This window comes from Vulpes vulpes, chromosome 13, assembly GCF_048418805.1.
Source record: "Vulpes vulpes isolate BD-2025 chromosome 13, VulVul3, whole genome shotgun sequence".
NCBI lineage: Eukaryota > Metazoa > Chordata > Mammalia > Carnivora > Canidae > Vulpes > Vulpes vulpes.
Genome location: NC_132792.1, coordinates 120462150 through 120482676, shown reverse-complemented (window position 1 = coordinate 120482676; position 20527 = coordinate 120462150). Strand labels below are relative to the sequence as shown.

Genomic DNA, 20527 nt, shown 5'->3' with positions numbered 1-20527 from the left:
TTGGTCTGTATAAGCACAGGAATGTGAGCCTTCCTCTGGGTGTGATCTCCTGAGAACCACCCACCCGCCAGGGACAATAAAGTGTGGCTCTCCTCTGGCATATCATGGCTGTGGTGGGGAGCACCTCTCTACCAGATAGAACTAGCATGGGTCTGGAAACTCAGGGTTTTCAGGAGACATTTTGAGTTAGAAAACAAAGCTGCCCAATGGGCTGGTCTGAGCCACGAGTCCCGCTTCTTAAGTTCACACTCAGCCTTCCTGCGATGAGACTCATAGCTGCTACAGCAAGGCCTTCTGCATCAGCGGTGTCCTCAGGGCAGCCCTGGTTACTGGACCCTCAGCCACGGCCCTGCATGGACAGGAGCAGACAGCTCGCCCCATGCTAAACCATGCAGTTTCCCACCCTGCAACTTCTCTTCAGGGGATGCAGGAAGGGAGTAAGAAAATATTAAGCTGGGACGCCTGGGTGGTTCAGCAGTTGAGCGTCTGCCTTTGACTCGGGCCTGATTCAAGGGACCAGGATCAAGTCCCACAACAGGCTCCTGCAAAGAGCCTGCTTCTCCCTCTACTTATGTCTCTGCGTCTCTCTCTCTCTCTCTCTCTCTCTCTCTCTGTCTCTCTCTCCCATGAATAAATAAAATCTTAAAAAAAAAAAAAAAGAAAAAGAAAATACTAAGCTGGAGAATAATGACAAAGGAGTAAACTAAGGGCCTTCCCACTGCAAGGGTTAAAAATAGGCATATTTCAGTCCAAAGAAGAGTAGTCACATTCTTGTGGTTATGTTACGTGTGTGCCTTGGGCAAAATGAAGGCCCTAAGAACAGAAATTACAAGTGAGCACCTCCAGCAATGCCTACATGAGCCCAACTGTGGAGAGAGCCCAGACGTCCATCAACAGGTGAATGGATAAGTTAGACATGGTGTGTATACACAATGGAATACCACTCAGCCATCAGAAAGGATGAAATAATCAGAGAAAGGCGATTATTGGATGATCTCACTGATACGTGGAATTTAAGAAACAAAACAGGATCATAGGGGAAGAGAGGAAAAAATAAAACAAGACAAAATCAGAGAGGGAAACAAATTCTAAGAGGCTCTTAATCACAGGAAACAGACTGAGGGTCACTGAAGGGGTGAAGGTAGGGGGACGGGGTCACTGGGTGATGGGCATAGAGGGCACATGATATGATGAGCACCGGGTGTTATGTAAGACTGATGAAGCACTGACCTCTACCTCTGAAACCAACAATGTGTTATATGTAAATTAATTGAATTCAAATAAAATGTTTTTTAAAATTTTTATCAACAGGTAAAAAACAGAGCAGCTCCTGCACACAGGTCATGTTGACACAAACAGCTGGGCTCCCAGTGACGCAGGGAGGGGATTCCACACCCACTTTCCTAGGTGCTTGGGTCCATTCATTGGTTGTGAACAGGGTCTGTCATTCCTATTGGTAGCTGCCAGCAAGTATCCAGTATGTCTCAAAGAATGAATTACCTTTGACTCCAAAACCAGCCATGGCCTCTCTACTTTGCCATGTGCCCCATGACCGCCCTGGCTTTAGGTCACCAGTGCTTATTCTAAGTCAGCTTATTGTTACCCTGAGGCCTTTGTTATCTGCATCCTGGCCTGGAATGCTCTCTTCCCTGATCTTCAAGAGGTGGGTCTTGCCGTCTCAGAGCCTCAGGGCGCCCCTCAGAGGGGCTCTCTCTGGGATTTACCCCTTCGTGCTGTGTCATATAACCCTACTTTGCTTCTCTGCTTCCCACCACCTGATTTACTTCCAATTTGTTTCTACCCTCCTCACCTGTCTTCTCTCACTAGCACCTGAGTGCCATGGAAATAAGCATTTTGTGTCTCTCCGCCAAGTATTTCCAGTAGCTAGAATGGTGCCTTGCATTGAGCAGATGCTCAGGAAGTATTAGCTGAAGGAACAGATAGATGGCTGGCTGGAGGTAAGAAGGCCTCTGGCAGATGCCCGTGAGGTACCTGTGGCGCCCAGGGATGCAATGAGGGAAAAACTCACAGACTCGCATCTAACGGGGAAGACTGACACGCATCCAGCGCAACGCAATGAGGCTGATGGAAGTGCATTGATCTGTCTGCTCAAGATGAGTGTGAGGACAATGTCAAAGTGAAGAGCTGGCCAAAGGGCAGAGGAGAGAAGAGGGTGGGGGGAAGGCATCATGGCAAGGTGACGAGTCTGGAAGCAGAGCCTAGGTTCCAGGGGTCCCAGGAGCAGGTGTGAGGAACCCGGTGTCTGGAAAGAGAGGCAAGTGCCAGTTCTCAGCTTTCTATCAGTCTCTGCATGCTGGACTTTAATCCTTGAGCAGGGGGAGCCATCTAAGGATTTTTAAGGAGGGAAGCCACATGATGGCTTGATGTTAACAAAGACAATTCTGGTAGCAGCAAAGGCAACTATGAGAAAAGTGCAAAACATGCAGGAGGTTATCGTCCATCCAGGTGCAAATACATCCAGGATCGCAACTCCCAGCAGAAACAGAAAAGAGGAGACAGATGGAGAGCTGTTAAAAGGTAGGATCCGTGGAACTTTGTGACACGCCAGACACGGGAAAGTGAGAGAAAGGATGGAGTTCAAGGCAATCCCAACAGAATTACTGGTCTTGTGTATGGGGCATATGAAGTCCTAAGCTCCCCTGCCCACATGTGGCTGGGTGTGAGTGTGTCTGCTGACATGAGCTCAGGGACACTGGCCCCACTGGGAACCTTCCACCCTGCCACCACTGCCCACACACCTGCTTCATCAGTAGGTTTGTAGAGAAGTCCCTGTGATGTGTGTGCCTGAAACCTACAATGGTGATGATCTCTCCCTTCAGAAAGATACGCATGTTATTACTTCCATGCACAGCCGTGTTTGGAGGCACATGATCCATCACCACAGAAGCATGACTATTGATCTAAATATAGATGTGCCTGTCACCTCAGAGAAAAAACAGACCAGAAGCCATGGTTCCACTTACTCCAAGGAAATTTAAGGTGATAAAATTAAAAAAACAAATCAATATAAGGTTTCTTAAGTCTGTAAAGGATCGAATGATCAAATTATGATGATTTCACCTGCTTCATGTGTCTTGACCTTAAACTGGTACTTAAGCCCCCTCTAAAGCAGCCCCCACCCGACCCCAAGTTATTTCCCACAGTCTTCAAGGAAAACCTCAGTGGCCATGTGCCAGGCACACAACAGGGTCCTCACTTCATGTCTGCTCTCCCGCCCTCACCCTATATGTTCTGACCACCACTGCTCCCACTGGCCCACTGACCCTGGGGAGGCCAGTGCTCACTCCCACCACAATGTGCCAAAGCTACAGGACCTCTGCTATAAGGCAAGGAACAATGCCCTCCTTTCGTGATATGCCACCAAAGGGGCCGCAAAGCAGCAGAGATTATGCCCAGTGTTTTCTGAAATTGTCATTAAAAGGGTTACTTACAAACAAAACAGATGAACATACAGGAGTGGAGAAAGAGAGAGAGAGGGAAACAAACCATAAGAGAAAGACAATAAACTGAGGGCCGATGAGGGGAGGAATGGGGGAGGTGCATGAAGGAGGGCACCTGTCAGGATGAGCACCCAGTGTTATAAGTAAACGATGAATCACTCAATTCTACTCCTGAAACCAGTATTAAACTATAAGTTAACTAACTAGAATTGAAATAAAAATTTGAAAAAGAAATAATAAAAATGAAAGGGTTCTTGACATTTTTGTACCTGTGGCCTTCCCTCCTGCACACTGTCCTCCCAGGACTAAGCCAGGAGTGTGGGCACCCAGGCTAGAAGACAAATGAGTGACAGCCACCACACGGCCTCCCTCCCTTGGGGAAGGGCTTTGTTACAGGGTCAAGTAGGTCCAGCCTGGCTCCCGCTCCCTTAAGATGGATTCTTCCCAGGAGAATCCTTCATTCCTCACCTAAATAGATTTTTGGAGCCACCCTCTTCCCAATTCCTCCAAAGGGAGAGTTTGAGTCCAATCCTTTAAAAGAATGAAAGACCAGTTGTATTGTTAAATTATTTATAAGTGGAAAGCAAGTAGAAGCTGTAAAAACATGCTAAGTTCAAGACTAAAAAATAGCTCTGATATCAGACTTTTCATTTACCTCTGATGAGGAACCACCTGTCAATAATCTGAACATGAGGACAGGGAGAGGAAAATGAAATTTTAAACATGATACCACTTACATTGGCATAAAAAAATCCAACACATAGGAATAAATCTGATAAAATATGTGCAGGGCCTATCCAGAGAATCCAGAAACATTGCTAGGAAAAATTAAAGACTTATGTAAATGGGAAAGCATCCCATGTTCCTAAGCACAAAAGCTCAGTATTATAAAATGTATTTGTTTTCTCCAAGTTGATCTATGGATTTTATTCAGTTCTAGTCAAAATCTCAGCAATTTTTTGTGGCAATTGACAAGATGACTCCATTTTTTCCTATGAAATGCAAAGGGCCAGCCAAGGCGATCTTGAAGAAGAAAACCACAGTTGAAAGATTTCCACTACCAGATGGCAAAACTTATAAAATTACAGCAATTAAGTCAGTATGGTATTAGCAGAAACTTTTGTCAGCAAAGCATAAAGATACACAAATGGACCAATAGAACACAGAGGGTTTAGAAACAGATCCACATGTGCACAGTACTCTAATTTTTGATAATGATGCCACACTGCAAGGCAGAGAGGAAGGAATGGTCTTTTCAAAATGGTGCTGGATCATCTGGACATAAACATGGAAAAACAAAGGAGCGTTGACCCTTACCTCATACCAGTCATGAAACTAAAGTTTAGGGGTACCTGGCTGGCTCAGTCAGAATAGCAAAACAATTCTTGGTCTTGGGGTCATGAGTTTGAGCCTCACATTAGGTATAGAGGTGATTTAAATAAACTAAAAACAAACAAACAAACAAACAAAAAAACCTGAATTTTAGAACTGTAGACATGCCCTGGAAAGGCAAGACATTGAAACTTCCAGAGGATCTCTTAGAAGAGTATCTTCATGCCCTTGAGGACAGAGAATGGCTTCTAAAGTAGAACACAGAAAGCACAAACCATAAAGGGAACAATTGATGAACTGGATTTCATTAAGAACTTCTACTCATCAAGACACCATTAAAAAAGCAAAAGCAAACCACACAGTGGGAGAAGAAACTTGCAGGACATGTATTCAACAAAGCACTCATATTCAGATTACATAAAGAATTCCACAAATCAATAAGAAAAAGGAAACAATTTTAAAAGGAAGGAGAAGCAAAAGACTTGAAAAGGCACTTCATAGAAGAGACTGTCCCAGTGCCTCTCCCCTAAAAAATATTTTAAAAGGGCTCAACATGATTAGTCACCAGAAAAATGCAAATTAAAACTACAGTAAGATGCTGTTGCGGTCCGGGCAATGTTCTGTTTCATGACATGGGTGGGGGTCTCACAGGAAAAAAAAAATTCACTAAGTTATACACTTAAGGATTTGTACACTCTTCTCCATTTGTTATAGTTGCCTAAAAATGTTTCCTTAAAAAAAGACTTGAGAAATATATCAGCCAAAGTTAATGTGTAGACTTTATTGGATTTTGCTTCACACAAGCCAACCGTTAAAAAAGAATTTGTGAGAATTTGGTCATTAGCTGCATATTTGGTGATACTTAATAATTGTTAAGGTGAGATGATTGATGGCTTTATATCAATGTTTTCAACAACACTTCTTATCATTTAGAACTATATACTAAAGTATACATATATCAATAAAATAATATCTTGGATTTGCTTCAAAATAATCAGAAGAGGGAGAACAGTAAAATAAGAATAGATGAATTGATAGCTAATATAGCTGGACAGGTGACCCTCGAATAACATGGGGGTTAGGGACACTGACCCCCCACAGTCAAGAATCCATGTATAACCTTCGACTCCCCAAAAACTTAACTGCTAATAGCCTACCACTGACCAGAAGCCTCACCGATAACATAGTCGATGAACACGTATTGTGGATGTTACATGTATTATGCATTGTATTCTTAACAATAAAGTAAACTAGAGAGAAGAAAATGCTATTAAAAAATGTATAAGAAAAAAAGAGAAATGTATAAGAGAAAATCCATTCACAGGTCAGTACTCAACTCATCGAAAAAAATCCACTTCTTGTGGACTTGCACAGTTCAAGAGTCAAGTGTAGTGTTCTACTTTTATGTATAGATCTTGTATAATAAAACCTTTTTATTTTTATTATTATTATTTTTTTTAATAAAACCTTTTTAAAGCCATAGCTTAGCCAGGGTGCCATGCTGTGGGGCCATCTATGATTCCTCTCTTCCATCCCTCCCTAACGGAACCAAGTATTTCCGTAGTGATGATGGAAACGTAAACACTGAACCCTCAGGCTCCTGGGACCTCAAGAAGTTGTCTTGGCCATTCTCTCATCAAGCAGAGTCTCTGAAACAGGGGGACCCACACCACAACATATACTGCGCAGCACAGGAAACACAGCATGCATTTCAACACACTGCATTTCAATAAAGATTTCTCAAAGAAATGAACCAGAAAGAATGGACAACCTTCTACCACCCTTCCTCCAAGGTTCACTTATCCACTAACCAGGCCAATGAAACAGTAAAGAGTTCCCAGTGGGGAACAAGGATTCATACACACTAAAAGGGCAAGGTTAGGGATGCCTGGGTGGCTCATCAGTTCAGTGACTGTCTTCGGCCCAGGGCGTGATCCTGGAGTCCTGGGATCGAGTCCCACATTGGGCTTCCTGCATAGAGCCTGCTTCTCCCTCTGCCTATGTCTCAGCCTCTCTCTCTCTCTCTGTCTCTCATGAATAAATAAGATCTTTTTTTAAAAAAAAAGGGGGGGGGCAAGGTTAAAAAATTTATAGGACTTGCTCCTGTTTCTTCTTTTGACCTCTAGGAACTGCAACAATGGATACTTTTCAAATTCATACCAGGCATCTCTGATAGCGTAGGGGTTGAGCGTACAGCTCAGAACCCTGCATACCCAGCTCACCCACCCACCAGCCACATGACCTCAAATTTCCTGTGCTTCGGTCTACCACCTGTGAAACGCAGGTAATAGTACATACCTCACAAGGTTGCTGAGATTAAAATAGCACAATATGCGTAGAGTGCTTAAAATGATGCCAGGTGTTGCCTTTAGCGTTTCTCCAGTGCCACAGAAGCCTGCCATGGACCCACGCCACTGCCAGAAAGAACGAATGGGAAGGTGGGCTCTCAGAAACCAGAGAACGGTGTTGTTGAAACTCTGTGGTTAAACCTTCCAAACATATCTATTTCTAGCTATTTCCATATTTGTTGGAGAACAGTATTTGCCAATAATTTGGGGGTAAAGAAAAAGATCCTCTGAGATAAGAGGTCAGAGGTGTAGCAAGAAATGCAGAAAGGCTCCTTCTCTGTAGAGGATATAAACCCTATTCACATTCAAGGGACCAGAAAGTCCCTCAACTGCCAGTCTTGTTTTTGAGATTTATTTCAGAGACAGTGAGCACAAGTGGGGGGAGGGTCAGAGGGAGAGGGACAAGCAGACTCCCCGCTGAGTGCAGAGCCTGACGCTGGGCTCAATCCACGACCCTGAGATCATGACCTTGAGCCGAAATCGAGAGTCAGACACCTACAAGACTGAACCACCCAGGTACCCCTCAACTACTGGTGTTCATTTAGCCTGGCACCACTCCACACACCACAAAAAGAGGCTAAGAGCTATTATTTTGTTCTTTTGTTGTTCATGATTGGTATCCATGAGCTCATTCAAGCAAGTTTTTTGAAAAATTGAGGCCATTATGTTTCACATTTGCCTATATGTTTAGTATTATTTAATAAAGACCATGATTTCCAAATAAAAATAATTCACCAAAGAGGTCCAGAGAATCAAAATATTAAAATTTCTAAGTTTTAAAAATTCTAGCCATTAAACCATTACTTCTATATGGCCTGTGTATACATTCTGAAAACGTATTTTTTCATAACTAGAATTTCTTGTTAACCATCATAATTGTGTTTTATCATTGACTATTCTTTATGATTAACATAATGCCAGAGGAATGAACAGCATATATGAAACGGAGAATGAGGTAAGGCTGCCCAAAGGGCCTGTTGTCTACCATGCAGACTCCAGGGGCTATTAATTATTTAGATACTTTTCAAAGTTAATAAATAGGAATGTCTTTTTGCCCTTTATTCCCCAGATGAACGTAACCAAATGAGAGGGATGTGTATGTGCAGAGTGAGCTGAGAACAAGGGAGTACAGGTAATGTAAGGGCCATTTAAAATATATATACTTAATGTCAAATATGCACAACACTGCTTTATGTGGCATGTTTTTATTATGACATTCTTATGAGTATTTTGATGGTTTTTGAGTGTACTTTGAAAAACACGAGTAGTTTAAAAACATTAATACAAAAAAAGAGAGCAAAATTAAAATGACACGTTAAAAAAAATACTGATTGTTAGAAAATGCAAACACTAAAGTATCAAAGGGAAAAAATAGCTCCCTTCTCACCATTGGAGTCCTACCCCTCCCCACCAGAGCTTTAGGCTTTTCTACCCCACCAGAAAAATAACATACGCGTGCAATTTACTGAAAGGAATCCTATCATGCAGTTTTTTTACTTAATAACATATCTTGATGCCATTTCCAGATCAGCACAGGCCATTCCTTTTGCTCATCCACAGGGCTCCAGGGAAGATCTCTGCACATGAAGCTTGGGGTCATATGTGGTGTTTCAGTGTGACCTGCCACCACAGAGTGCAGCGCAGCTGCAAGCTGCTCCAAGCGGTCTATCACTGTTGCGTGATTGGAAAAGAACAATCAAGATCCTTGGTTTACTTCAGTTCCTTCAGGAAATTTCCTGAGCCATTGATTTACAGCCAGTGGGCCTAAGACAGCTCAAGAAAGGGCTACTGGCAGTTGAGGAAGGCAAACACTTCTATCTGTGCACTTTTGAGAGTTCCGTCCTTGCGCTAAGATCCACCTGCTGGGCCACCCCCTCCCACTCCCAGGCGTGGACTGAATGCTGATGGCACCAACGAAATGCTTGTAGATGGGGGATCAGGAGCAAGTGCTGGAGAGACAGGCGTGCAGCGGTAGGTACAACTGCTAGGCGACTGTGCCTTTCACTATGACACAGGCATGAGAAACTCCCGTCACCAAGACCGACGAGCAGCACAGTATTCAGAGCTGCCTGCCTAGAGTGCACACGAACACAGTCACATGGCAGAGTACAGGCTCAGAAATACTAGTAACAATAAGGCCGTATTACATCTCTGCACTTAGTTGCCTCAAATCCTTTTTGAAATGATGGAGGGGTTTTTAAAAATATTTTATTTATTTATTCATGAGGGACACAGAGAGAAAGGCAGACGCAGGCAGAAGGAGAAGCAGGCTCCATGCGGGGAGCCCAATGTGGGACTAGATCCCGGGCCTCCAGGATCACACCCTGGGCTGAAGGCAGGCGCTAAACCACTTAGCCACTCAGGCCTCCCAAATGATGGAGGGTTTAAAATGTATTTTGAAATATTTCTGACAGGGCATTTTTCCAAATATTTATTTGTTCTTCCATTTGAGTCACACACCAGCTCAGCAAGTAGGCCAGAGGGACTTTCTACACTTATAAGATGGGATGAATGTAGGGCAGCAGTGTTACACGACTCACCCAAGATCAGTGGGGACCACGCGCCCTAACCTTGGGCACTGTGCTCTGTTCTGGATGGTCCCTGGCCCCCCTAAGTCCAGGGCCAGCTCACCAATTTTAGGACCCTCAACAAAGAACTAGGAAAGAAGCCAGAGATAGAAATACACCCTCCCCAGGAATTCCTGAGATAATGAAAACTACCTTTCCCTAACAAAAATTTAATGAATTGAAGAATATTGATGTTGCTAAGTAACCAGGTTGAAACACCAAATTAACACCAAAACAGAACAGTTTTTACCAGTTTTACAAAGACTTTTGTGAAAGGGGTGCCTGGCTGGCCTCAGTCAGTGGAGCGTGCAACACTTGATTTCAGAGTTGGGTTCAAGCCCCACACTGGGTGTACAGATCACTTAAAAATAATTTTAAAATCTTACAAAAAAAAAAAAAAAGACTTTTCTGGGGGTGCCTGGGTGGCTCAGTCAGTGAGCATCTGCCTTTGGCCCAGGTCATGATCCTGGGGTCCTGGAATGGAGCCCCAAGTCCAGCTTTCTGCTCAGTGGGGAGTCTGCTTCTCCCTCTCCCTCTGCTCCTCCCCCAGCTTGTGCTCTCTCTCGCTCTCTCTCAAATAAATCTTTTTTTTTTAAAGGCTTTTGTGAAAATGTGGTTTCATATTTTATTATAAACATACATATTACCTCAGCTTTTTTTAAAATCAGGTAGTTCCCTAATTTTGACAGACACTACCTTGGACAGTATAACTTGCATTTTGATATCTAACATCTATGTCCTGTCTCTCTGTCAGGGCTGTCCTAGAGAATTACTGTTTAAACTTTTTTGAGGATGTCCTACAGAAGAAATATTTTTCAGTCTGTCAAGCATAGATATGTCATTGAAACAAAATTTTCACAGAATCATTACCCTTCCTATGGGTGTTTTCCTTGGATATTTTCTATGCTTTTAGATCTTTGGGGTAGAGGTCTAGAAAGGCTCCTCTCTTCTGACTTGAAGAAGGGGTCTTAGTACATTAGCAAAGATTACAAACAGCCTTCAAAATTGAAGGCCCCAGTAAGTGATACTCACACAGAGGGCCAGGAGCCTGGAGGTCAGGAAAGGCTCCCTTGATGAAGCCCCCGAACGAGGCAAATCTTGAAAAATGAACTGGAATCAGAAGGGTAGAGACTCAAAAGATGAAGTAAGCCCAGCACGTCTGGGGGGAAGTCACTAAGCATTCGTCAAGGGAGTGGTAGGGGATAAAATCAAAAGAAAGCCTGAGGTCAGTATGTAGAGAGCAAGGCAGACTCTGGATTTTGTTGTGGAAGGAGTAATGGTGTCGCTGATGGTCTACGAGTGTGCAGAGTGTTGTTCCAGAATTGTTCATCTGCACACAGACTGGAAACAAGCTCTAAAGACACCTAGAGCTCAGACACCAGGTTCTCCAGCAATATTTTAGCAGAGAAAAATGTGTGTACACATGGACCTCATAAATTCAGAATCCTAACAAGAGCAGAATAAAAAAAAAATAGAAAAGCTGGGATATACGTAGTCAGTTTAGACAGCAACTAAGTCGCTTCTGTTTTCATTCGTTTACTTTTGTTAATGAAGTGTGGGCCTTACCTGCAGCGACCACAAGTAATTATTTCCTTTACAAAAGCTATACACTTTACTAAGAAGCTTGTCCTTCACACTATTACAAGCCTAACCGATTATTGTAAATAACTGCAAAAGTTAAATTTTGTATCCACAGTAACACTTTTAATAATAAGGCTGTAGAGGGAACACACAAACAGGGACCTGTCAGGGTGTCCAGCATCCCGTAATTCAGGCTCTGCTGGTACAATGACAGTGCCCTCTGATCCTCAGCTCACACCGAGGTCTGTCTCAGGAGAATAAAAACATCCACCCAGAGTCACCTGGCAATTATACCACCACCTGGAAGCATATTTAAGAGATGAGAACTACAAAGCTGTGCACTTCCTCTCCCTTCCTCCAGGCAGCAGAACAACAGAGCTCAGGACTCTTTGACTAATTTCTCATAAGCATCACTTTTTAATCATTTTTCTGAATATAAAAGGGCTGGTCTCCCAAGGCCTCTCTAAAGTTACCTCAAGTTATTAATACTGCAAATTTCAGTGCTAGAAGGCGCATCAGTTGAAGTTTTGTGTTTTCCACAGGTAACAGGCTTTAGAGGAAAATTTCTCTAATTTCTGAGAAAATGTCTATTACACAGACGTGTAACCACAGCCGCAGGCACACACACAGCCGTCTGGGCTGAAGGTCATTTCTGCAGGCACACAGGCTGGGACGTCACAGTGACACGGAAGCCCCACGTTTCACCTAAAAACCTCAAGCCTGGATCTCAAGCAGAGTCCAAACCCTGCTCAGGATGCAGGGTTCAGCAGAGGCAGCTGGGAGGGACAGAGGCCGCCCCAGGCAGGTGCCCACTGGCTCTATCTCCTGGGGCCTCAGTGTCCAAGCACATCCTGCTCTCCGCTGGGAGCGCTGCTCCGAAACTCGGGTTCCTCCACACTAAGACCAGTAGCCTGTTCACCCCAGTTTCAGTCCACGTGACCGCTGGGTGAGCTGCCGGGGCTGCCAGCCCTATGCCTCAACACTGCCACTGACCCCAATATCCCCAAACCCCCTGAACTCTGGTCCTGTCGGTGCCGACCCCGACCCCCTCGACCTCTGCCTCTATGACCTTTGCCTTTATGGCCCCGACCCCAACCCTCCACTCCCTGGCCCTGATGCCATGGATGCCAACCCCCTACTCCTCGGCCCTGACAGCCCTCACCCCAGCGCTCCCTTGACCCCCCATTCCCAGCCCCGATGGCCCTGACCCCAGCTCCCCCTTGAAAGCCCATTCCCCGGCCCGAGGCCCTGGCCCCCAAGCCCTTGATGCCGACCCCCCCACTCCCTGGCCTAAGGCCCTGGCCCCCGAGCCCTGGATGCCGAGCCCCCCACTCCCTGGCCTAAGGCCCTAGCCCCCAGGCCCTTGATGCCGACACCCCACTCCCAGACCGAGGCCCTGGCCCCCGAGCCCTTGATGCCGACCCCCCCACTCCCTGGCCCAAGGCCCTGGCCCCCAAGCCCTTGATGCCGACCCCCCACTCCCCGGCCCAAGGCCCTGGCCCCCAGGCCCTTGATGCCGACCCTCCACTCCTGGCCCAAGGCCCTGGCCCCCAAGCCCTTGATGCCGACCCTCCCACTCCCCGGCCCAAGGCCCTGGCCCCCAAGCTCTTGATGCCGACCCCCCACTCCCCGGCCCAAGGCCCTGGCCCCCAGGCCCTTGATGCCGACCCCCAACTCCCCAGCCCAAGGCCCTGGCCCCCAAGCCCTTGATGCGGACCCCCCACTCCCAGACCGAGGCCCTGGCCCCCAGGCCCTTGATGCCGACCCCCCACTCCCAGACCGAGGTCCTGGCCCCCAAGCCCTTGATGCCGACCCCCCCACTCCCTGGCCTAAGGCCCTGGCCCCCGAGCCCTGGATGCCGAGCCCCCCACTCCCTAGCCTAAGGCCCTGGCCCCCAGGCCCTTGATGCCGACCCCCCACTCCCAGACCGAGGCCCTGGCCCCCGAGCCCTTGATGCCGACCCCCCCACTCCCTGGCCCAAGGCCCTGGCCCCCAAGCCCTTGATGCCGACCCCCCACTCCCAGACCGAGGCCCTGGTCCCCAGGCCCTTGATGCCGACCCCCCACTCCCAGACCGAGGCCCTGGCCCCCAGGCCCTTGATGCCGACCCCCCACTCCCAGACCGAGGCCCTGGCCCCCGAGCCCTTGATGCCGACCCCCCCACTCCCTGGCCCAAGGCCCTGGCCCCCAAGCCCTTGATGCCGACCCCCCACTCCCAGACCGAGGCCCTGGCCCCCAGGCCCTTGATGCCGACCCCCCACTCCCAGACCCAGGCCCTGGCCCCCAAGCCCTTGATGCCGACCCCCCCACTCCCTGGCCCAAGGCCCTAGCCCCCAGGCCCTTGATGCCGACCCCCCACTCCCAGACCGAGGCCCTGGCCCCCGAGCCCTTGATGCCGACCCCCCCAACTCCCCAGCCCAAGGCCCTGGCCCCCAGGCCCTTGATGCCGACCCTCCACTCCCAGACCGAGGCCCTGGCCCCCGAGCCCTTGATGCCGACCCCCCACTCCCAGACCGAGGCCCTGGCCCCCAGGCCCTTGATGCCGACCCCCCACTCCCCGGCCCAAGGCCCTGGCCCCCAGGCCCTTGATGCCGACCCCCCACTCCCTGGCCCAAGGCCCTGGCCCCCAGGCCCTTGATGCCGACCCTCCACTCCCAGACCGAGGCCCTGGCCCCCGAGCCCTGGATGCCGACCCCCCACGCCCGGGCCCTGACCCCCGGCCCCGCCCCCCGCCGCGACCCCGACCCCGGCCCCGGCCCCGGCCCCGGCCCCGGCCCCGGCCCCGGCCCCCGCCCGGCCTGCGCCAGCCGTCGCCCGGCCTGGGGCGGCCGCACTTACTCCCGCCGGGGCGGCCGCCGGGGAGCCGGGGCCGGGGGTCCCGGGGTCCCGGGGTCCCGGGGTCCCGGGGCCGGGGTCCCCGCCGCCGCAGGCCGCCCGCCCCGGCACGTGCCGGCTGACAGGCCCCCCATAGGCCGCGTACCTGCCACCGGAAGTGAGTGAGGAGGGCAGTATAGGCATTTCCTGTGACGCGGGCGCCTGGACTCCATTAGGCAGCAGCTGGGGGAAGAATCAACACACCAGGGAGCGGAGCGCAGCCACCGAGCGCCGAGGCGGCCGAGGCGGCCGCTGCCTCCGCCGCCGCCCGCCGCCGCCGCCGCCCGAGCCGGGGCCCAGCCCCGCGGCGGGCCCCGCGCCCCCCGCCGCCTCCCGCGGGGCCCCGGCGCGCCCCCCGCCGCGCTCCGAGCCGCCCGGGGGGAGGGAGAGGCCCGGACCCTCGGCCCCGCTCCGCTCCGCTCCCCGCTCCCCGCTCCCGGCTCCCCGCTCCCCGCTCCTCCTCCTCCCGCCCCTCCCCCGCCCGGCCCCGGCCCCCCCGCCCCCGCCCCCGCCCCCGCCCCGGCCCCTCGCCCCGACCCTCCCCCGGCCCCCGCCTCGCCCCGCCGGCTCCCACCACGGCCTCTCTCGGCGAGGAAACTCTGGCCTCCGCTTCCTCCTCCTCCGACTCGGACGCCGGCGGAGCCTCCCCGCCCCCGCGGAAGAAACCCCGAGCCTCGGCGGCGGAGGGAGCAGGAGAGCCCGGGGCCTCGGCAGGCAGAGCAGGCCTCTCCCCTCCGTCCTCGGCCTCGGCCTCGGCCTCGTCCTCCTCCTCCTCCTCCTCCGTGCTGGTGGTGGTGGGACTGCCCCCGGCCGCTGCCCCCGCCGCCGCCCCCCACCGGAGTAGCGGCCACAGCCTGGTCAGCGGCAGCATCATGCAGGCCAACGGGGCAGGAGGAGGAGGAGGAGGCGGCGGCGGCGGCGGCGGCGGAGGGGGCGGCGGGGGCCAGGGACAGACCCCGGAGCTGGCCTGCCTGGCGGCCCAGAACGGGGAGTCGTCCCCGTCGTCGTCGTCGTCCGCGGGGGACCTAGCCCACGCCAACGGGCTGCTGCCCGCCGCCCCCTCCGCCGCCAGCAACAATAGCAACAGCCTGAATGTCAATAACGGGGTCCCCGGCGGGGCCGCCGCCGCCGCCGCCGCCGCCTCGGCCGCCTCGGCCGCCGCCGCCGCCGCCGCCTCGGCCGCCACCCCGGAGCTGGGCAGCAGCCTCAAGAAGAAGAAGCGGCTCTCGCAGTCGGACGAGGATGTCATTAGGCTAATAGGACAGCACTTGAATGGCTTAGGGCTCAAGTAAGTGTCCCTCCCCGGCGGCCGGTGCGGACGGGCCGAGGGCCGGAGGCCGCGGGGGGAGGGGGCCGGAGGCGAGCGCGGCCGGCCCGGGAAGGCCGGCGGGCCCGGACCTTGCCCTCGGCCCGCACACCTCCGAGCCCGATTGTCTGTCAATAAAGACAGATGCGGGAGTGCGTCTCCGGTGGGGGAGGGGCGCGCTCGGGCCGCTGCAAATAATGAACCTCGGAGGATTTGTTTTTCAAGTGTATCTCGGAGGCATCTTTGTGGGACACCTCCCCACCCCCAACTATGACAGACAAGCCAGGCCAGCCACCAATCAGGGGACACAGTCGCCTACAAGTGTTCATGGGAGCGGAGGGGCTGGGAGAATTGGGAAGGAGGCTGTTGAAGAAATGTGATGGGGGCGAGCGAGGGAGATACGCTGTGGCCGTGGGTGTCGCTGAAAGGGCCCGGCGTGCGGCCCGGCGTGCGGCCCAGGGGCCTACCACCAACCCACCAACCCACCAACCCGTGGGGACGCCCGGCTAGCGCCCAGGGCGCCCGCCAAAGGAGCCCCTGCTCCGGCGACCTGCAGCGGCGGTGGCCTCGAGCCGAGCCCCTCCGTGTAGGTGAAGGGATAGGCAGCGACCTTGGCCTAAATCCACCGTTTTGTGGACACAAAGGAAAACCGGTTGGGGGGGGGAGTGGGGGGGGTGGAAGGTAGGATCGGTGGGAGTGCCCTGCAGTCCTGAGGGGGGATGGAGCAGAACCGGATGAGACCAGGGGGAACCCTGCAACAGTCCATCTCCTGGCTTCAACGCACAGGCCAAAATAAGCCCCTTGGGCCAGCCCAAATGTACTTTTGGGTTTATAGATTTGTTCTGGGGGGGGAGGAGGGGGAGGGGAGCACTTTCAAAAAGTGACTTAAGTATTTTGATTCTCTGGCAGATCATCACACTGTTTAGCTGAAAAAAAAATAGTTGAGAAAGGAAACGTTGAGACGTAAACACAAATATGGAAAACTGATAAGGAATCTTAGGTATCAGAATGCCCGATGAGAGAAACTGCATTTGATAAATCTCTTCAGCTCTCAAGGAGAAACACATATTAGAAAGATTTCACTTTGTTCCCCAAGGAAAAGGATTCTTATGAAAACAGATTTTTGTAAATGCTAACAGAACATGTTACCGAGACAAGAAGCAAGCTGACAGCAGCAGGAGGAAATAACTCGTGACTGTTTGGAACCTACACCATAGTAAATTTGCTATTTTTAGTATAGAGAGAAAGAGAGTGATTTTTGATGCTGGATTTATTTTAATTTTAAAGGTTGACCTAGTAGAATTTCTGAACAAACATAACTGCCTGGATGTAAGGCCCTTCCCTAACCCAGGTCCTCTCTATCACCTTATCTGGAGCTAACAATTTCTGTCTTTTGAGACTTTGTAACATCAGTATGCAGATCCTGGTTTTTATTTATTTAAGCACTTGGTTACAGTATGTTTTTGGAGATTTTATACTTCACTAAACTTCTGAGGCATTACATGGTAAAAATTGGAAGAACTTTTGATTCTGGTTTCAAGACTTTGACTTGACTAGATAAAACTACATAAAGGTGGCCGTTTAAAAAGGCAAGTTTGTGGAGCCAAGCACAGTAAAAAAAACAAAACAAAACAAAAAAAACCTATGGATTTCTTTTTTCTCCATCATGAGGTTAGATTGAAAACTTTTGCAACTGTTTTTATGGACATTAGTTTATTTAGAAGAGTAAATCCTACAAGTTGGCCAGGTCTTTTTTACACTGTATCTCTCCTGCAGCCAGACTGTTGATCTCCTCATGCAAGAGTCAGGATGTCGTTTAGAACATCCTTCTGCTACCAAATTCCGAAATCATGTCATGGAAGGAGACTGGGATAAGGTAAAGTAGGGCATATAGAGCTGTGTGACTGCTGCTAAAATTATATATTTGAATGTGCATGTTGTGACACTTCTGTTTTTCTTTATGCCAATTTTTGCAGGCAGAAAATGACCTGAATGAACTAAAGCCTTTAGTGCATTCTCCTCATGCTATTGTGGTAAGAGGCGCACTTGAAATCTCTCAAACGTTGTTGGGAATAATTGTGGTAAATACACTTTTGTTCTTAGTTTCACATTCATGCTTATTTTAGTAGGTTATTGATAGTTTTAGGCTTCTGCCTCTTATAAAAGATAAGACCTAAAAGTAGTTAAATTTCATAATTAAGTTTATAAACTAGGATGAGTGTTGACTTTTTAAACTTTTGAGTTCTGTGTTTTTAAAATCATGTTTAGTAAATGTGTCGTTTGAACCTACTTTATACTTAAGCTTCTAGAAATTAATTGAAACATTTTCATGCTTTCAGTGTGTTAATAGCAGTTTTATATTTATGGAATCAAAGATAAATTATACTTTCACTTTATACTGAATGTGCTGGCAGAGGAAACATTTGGATGTGTGTGTATCCTATAGCCTGAAATAGCTGATACGTTAGTTGTCTTGTTTTGGGTTTTTTTTTTTTTCTAATCTTCGGAAATGGCAGTTGATTCAAAAAGCAGCTCCTTTGGTGTGCTCACCATTTTCCACTCTTGCATTCCAGTTGTGTGCAGGGACAGTGTCAAAGTGTGTCTAATGTGCATCACTCTGGTGGAGGGTTTGTGTGCAGATTGGACCTTTGGGCTCTGTTACAGCCCTTATTTCCCCCACAAGATCAGTTCAGTAGGCTAACCTGTTCACGTCTTTCATCAGTCTCAACGAATCCTTTATAGTGATAGGCTTTATTTCTTCTGTAGATGTCAGTGACGGAGAGGAGGGGGATCAGTTTTTCTAAGTGCTTGTGATTGGAAACCCTGAAGAATCAGCTGCTGGCTACTGGCCTTTTAACTTCTAGCTGATTCATTTGTTGTCAAAAGCAGTTTCCTGTCTGGTGGGGGAGGGAAAGAAGGCCAATAGGAAGTCAAGTAGGGAAACCAGCTGTTTGTTAAATATTAGTAAATGACTACTGTTACCTTTTTGTTTGTTTGTTTTATTTTTTTATTTTTTATTTTTTGTAATTGGGTCAAACATTAATCTTGCTGCCTTTGTCTATAAACCTACCACAGCCTCTTGTTTCTTTTTTGGGGGGATCGGCAGGGAGGAGGAGATTCTTAAATACAGAAGTTTTCAAATTCGTGATATGATTTTATATAATGATATATAATCCTAGAGAATGGACTTCAGACTAGTTGAAGGTGCAAACAAGAGTGAACAAATACAGATTAAATTGATGATGTAGGATATATAGTTTTGCTTTCAGTAAAAATTTAAAAACTAAAATTTTTACTTACTGTGGAATCATTAACTCATAGAATGATTAATTCCATGCTAAATATTAAAAATTAAAACACAGAAGCTAAAATAAACAAAATACTTACTTTTAAAAGGTTATAAATTTTCCAATAATGAAATTTTTTCCCAATCAATGTGTTTGGGGTTTAAAAGGAAAAACTCAAGTGTATTTTAATTGAGCAGTTTCTCATAAATTATTAGCTCTGACACAATGGAAGATGGCCCTAAAATAAAGACAAAAAATAAGTGTGTGAGTTTTGGGAGAATTGTTTTTGCCTTTTTTACAGCTTCACTTCAAATTGTACTTGTAATTGAGTAGTAAAAATTTAAATAGATCACCTCCTATTTTTTCTTACTTGTTTATAGATATGTGGGGCTTCTGTGTTGGATTTAAGATTATGACTATCTCCCTTGAAAGCTTCATTAGAAGCAACGTGTAAACTCAAGAGAGGGAGTTGTAGATAATGAGGAAGAGGCCTTTCTTTTTACAGCCTCTTAAGTCTATAGAATATTACAGCATCTAGTAAAAGATGAAGGTTAAGTCATTGGCTGAGCCTCACACTGTCAAACTGTTTAGGTATTTGTACAAAGAAAGGGGCTCCAGGTTTATGATTCAGTTCAGCATTTTTGTTCACCCTTCTAGTTTGTGTTCAGATTTACTCCTCTCCCACTGCATCTCCAGAAGAGAACCCAATCCAAGCATAGTTATAATAATACCATAGAAGACAACTATTTGGGACTTTTTAAAACATAATTATTTTAATTGTATGCCCAGACACATTTGATGACTTAATCGAGACTAAAATTATTATTTTACTTTTTAAGCCTGTATATTTTTATTGACCCAATCCACACTCTGTTCTCTCCACCTACCCTCCATATTTTTTAATGGTTTCCAGTCAAATGATATCAGCAATAACAGAATTTGCTCTTGATTTTCTGGAGAATGAGCTCCTCAGTCAACACATTTCAGTTTTGGTTCAGATGTGCTTTGCCACATCCGAGGAGTTCGGGTAGGTTTGAGAAGCCAGTAACATGGGAAACCCCTCTCTGTCTAAAATTTTTATTTATTTTTTTAGTATAATAGAAATGTGTTTAAGAAAAGTGTTCAAATGCTAATTTCATGAACAGAAATTAATTACTGTTTTTTAAAGTTAAATAGAGCTTTGAAAGCCATGATTTAAATAGAATTCATTTCCCCTTTCCTCTGAGTCATGGTTTAATTGATACAACTTGGTTATAACCTTATTCCAGAGTTAGTCAGAACCACTCCTGAGTTAGCTAGAGGCCACCCTGAATAACCAGACTGCACGGCTTCTGACTTTTCCTTCACATGGAATTCAGTACGGTTAGGTGGGAGGAGGAGAGAGAGGATCCAGCATCCCAGTACTGGGTAGGATGGTGGGGGCATGGGGCAACAGCAGGATCTACTCTGTAGAGCTGTCTCACAGTCCTACTGGACAGTAAGAGACAGACACACACCCTGTGCCTGGAGACGCTAGGAAATTACCAGAGACCAGAAGTAATCTGTCACAGAGGTCTCCTTAGGAGCTGGGAGGAGATCTAAAGGACAGTTTGTTTTCTCAGCCTCTTTTATTTTTTTTTATTCATTGAAGAAGTTTGTGATCTTTAAAGAAAAAAAAAAAGTTCATAAAGCTCTGTCCCACCCTCAGCAAATTTGCTTGATTTTTTTTTAAAACTTTTTCAGTAAATAATTGACATCATTTGTGAAAGATGTTTATTTTCTTGAAATTGTGT

At 48.0% G+C, this 20527-nt stretch overlaps 2 protein-coding genes across 3 annotated transcripts in view; one reads left to right on the top strand and one right to left on the bottom strand.

Moving 5' to 3' along the window:
- Nucleotides 1-7607, bottom strand: part of CNIH3 (cornichon family AMPA receptor auxiliary protein 3) — a 215471-nt gene extending 207864 nt beyond the window's left edge. The window contains exon 1 of the mRNA XM_072732665.1: nucleotides 7092-7607. The gene's annotated coding sequence lies outside the window, so the exon portion shown is untranslated. The remainder of the gene's footprint in view (nucleotides 1-7091) is intronic.
- Nucleotides 7608-14661: 7054 nt separating this feature from the next.
- WDR26 (WD repeat domain 26) overlaps nucleotides 14662-20527 on the top strand; it is a 39515-nt gene continuing 33649 nt past the window's right edge. The window contains exons 1-3 of one of the 2 annotated variants that reach the window (XM_072732661.1): nucleotides 14662-15450; nucleotides 17245-17344; nucleotides 17445-17549. In XM_072732661.1, the coding sequence (XP_072588762.1) occupies nucleotides 15035-15450; nucleotides 17245-17344; nucleotides 17445-17549 (621 nt within the window). In that variant the 5' untranslated portion in view covers nucleotides 14662-15034. The remainder of the gene's footprint in view (nucleotides 15451-17244; nucleotides 17345-17444; nucleotides 17550-20527) is intronic. The other variant, XM_072732662.1, reaches the window with a different exon arrangement.